Source organism: Myodes glareolus, chromosome 20, assembly GCF_982192425.1.
Source record: "Myodes glareolus chromosome 20, mMyoGla1.1, whole genome shotgun sequence".
NCBI classification, from domain to species: Eukaryota; Metazoa; Chordata; class Mammalia; order Rodentia; family Cricetidae; genus Myodes; species Myodes glareolus.
This window is the reverse complement of record NC_142045.1, coordinates 31,956,349-31,958,571: the sequence shown is the minus strand read 5'-3', so window position 1 is coordinate 31,958,571 and position 2,223 is coordinate 31,956,349. Positions and strand designations below refer to the sequence as shown.

The 2,223-nt window shown below is 47.9% G+C and overlaps 1 protein-coding gene across 1 annotated transcript; it reads right to left on the bottom strand.

Moving 5' to 3' along the window:
• Positions 1-433: 433 nt before the first annotated feature.
• LOC125394216 (peptidyl-prolyl cis-trans isomerase FKBP1A-like) lies at positions 434-782 on the bottom strand. Its single transcript, XM_087899408.1, is given in 2 exon segments — positions 434-574; positions 576-782. Coding segments are annotated over 2 exon segments (348 nt in total).
• Positions 783-2,223: the final 1,441 nt, after the last annotated feature.

Genomic DNA, 2,223 nt, shown 5'->3' with positions numbered 1-2,223 from the left:
CTGCAGAACCTGCCAAGGCTCGGCAGCACCGCAGCAAGGATGTCTTATTATATAACAGATTAAAATTCCACCTAAAAATAAACATTGGCGCAACTCACACCACATCCAATAGTCTAAAGCAAACCCTTCGTGTGTGCCGCGATAAGATGCGTACTTGGAAGCCTAGATCCCATTGACTGAAACTGGTGTTTCACTCCACGCCAAAATGAGCATCTTGAGGTTTATGACATATGGTTTAGGTCCCATTTACAAGAAAGAGAGAGAGGACATGGAGGTGTCCAAAGCCATGGGACAGTATGTATTGGGTAGGGTAGACACCTATACGAGGAACACAGCGGATCATCAGCAAAAACTCTAGATGGATTCATGGATATGAGTCTGGAGACACCAGATCTTCCTACAACAGAGTTATGTGTGTGGAGCTAAGGAAAGGTCACTTCGGTCCTTCTGGGTTCAGAAGCTCTACAACGAAGACAGGAGTGACGTGTGGTAGGGTGATGCCTGAGTGCCCAGTGGCTCCATAGGCATATTCTGGAGAGGACATCGTGGTCATCTGAGGCCACCCTTCCTTTCTAGCCTCAGGTGGCCTCCTGTTTACCTAACAGAAACGAAAAGGGCCTGTTTCTGTTCCAAAAGGAATCAAATTTCTTTCCATCTTCGATTATCCCCACATTGTGTCCCAGGCAGGTCTGTGAGCCTGAGCCAGGTAAGCCTACGGTTGGGGCAGATGGTCTCCATCTGTGCTCCAGCAGTGACAGCAGGGGACTCCAAGTGAGTGGCATGGTCCAGGGGCAGAGGAACCGCTCAGCATTTGAGCATGGCAATATTCTGAGCTCCCACTGGGCTGCTGATGAATGAATGCCTTCAAAGCATTCTAGGCTTCCTCTTGCCTAGAGCCTTGGAAGTTCCCAAAGGTTTCTGGCTCATATTGCCAGGGGCAGTTACAGTCATAACTGGGAATGAGCTCTCTGTTTGTCCTGCTTCCATCACTGGATGGATGAATGGATCAACTTTAAAGAAGGCCTATTCTAGTTTGGCTCACGGCTTCAGAGGTTTCAGTCAATGGTTGATTGTCTATTGCTTTCAGTCCTGTGATGGGGGTGTACTATAGTAGAGACTCAAAGGCCAGCAGAGCTCAGCACCTCATAGTAGGTAGGAAAAGAAACAGGAAGGGGCCAGAGTCAATGTCCCCTCCAATGTCCTTGGTGGCCTGGTTTCCTCCCACTGGGCCCTAACTTAAATGGTCTATCCCCTCCTCACTGCACCCTCCCCATAAAGGCTTTTAGGGAACACGCAAAGCCCAACTATGCACTTGCCCACAAGCCATGCCTGCACCTGAGGCCCTGTCAGGTAGATCAGGCCAAGGGTCTGCCTACAGGAATCCCCTCCACCCAGTGATGCCAACAGATGCTCTCAGTTGACCCCTAAGGTGGTGTCAATTCTGCCAGGCCTGGAGTCTCTCCGTTACTCTTTGTCGATGTAAGCTACTCTTCCCGGAGTGAGCCACACTTTGTCTAGATTGAGCTGTCCCTAACTCCAGTCACACTACCCCAGGCTTGCTTCCCTGCTCACACTCTCTGGAGCCCATACAATTTGGGGCCACTTCAGCTTGGGCTTTCCACTTCCTGTAAGTCTGAATATAAAACTATCTAAGTTTGTAAGCATGTTTTTCTTTTTCCAAAATGGCTTCGTTCAAAGTAATGGAAAATCCTCTCTGTAAAGTCAAGTCTAGCTTGTCTGTGACATTTGCTTGACATTGTATACGGCTATTCTCAGCTTACAAAAGAAGCAGGCCGAGAGATAAGTGGCATTCAGATGTCCTGGGATTAAAATGCAACCGATCCTAGGTTCTCGGCTGATACAGTCATCTGTCTCAACTGGAGACCGTGTCTCACCAGGAAGAAAGTCGGGTCACGTAAGCTCAGTCTGAACTAGCTTGTAGTCTAAGCTTTTGTCCTCTTCAGAGTCGCACACATGAAAACTGCCAACCACAGCATCTCTGAAAGACAGGAGTCACAGGTTCTCGTGCCAAGACTTTAACAGGAAGCAAAGAAGAAAGTGAGAGAATTTTAAAACACGTTCTCACTTATTGCATTTGTAAGTAAGGTCATTCTATGACCTTGTGGTAGCCAGGATTTTACAAGGACAACATTTACTTCCCTCTGAGAAGTCGGCATTTCTTAACAAAGGGCCTAGGACTGAATGATACAGCTTTGTCTCCAC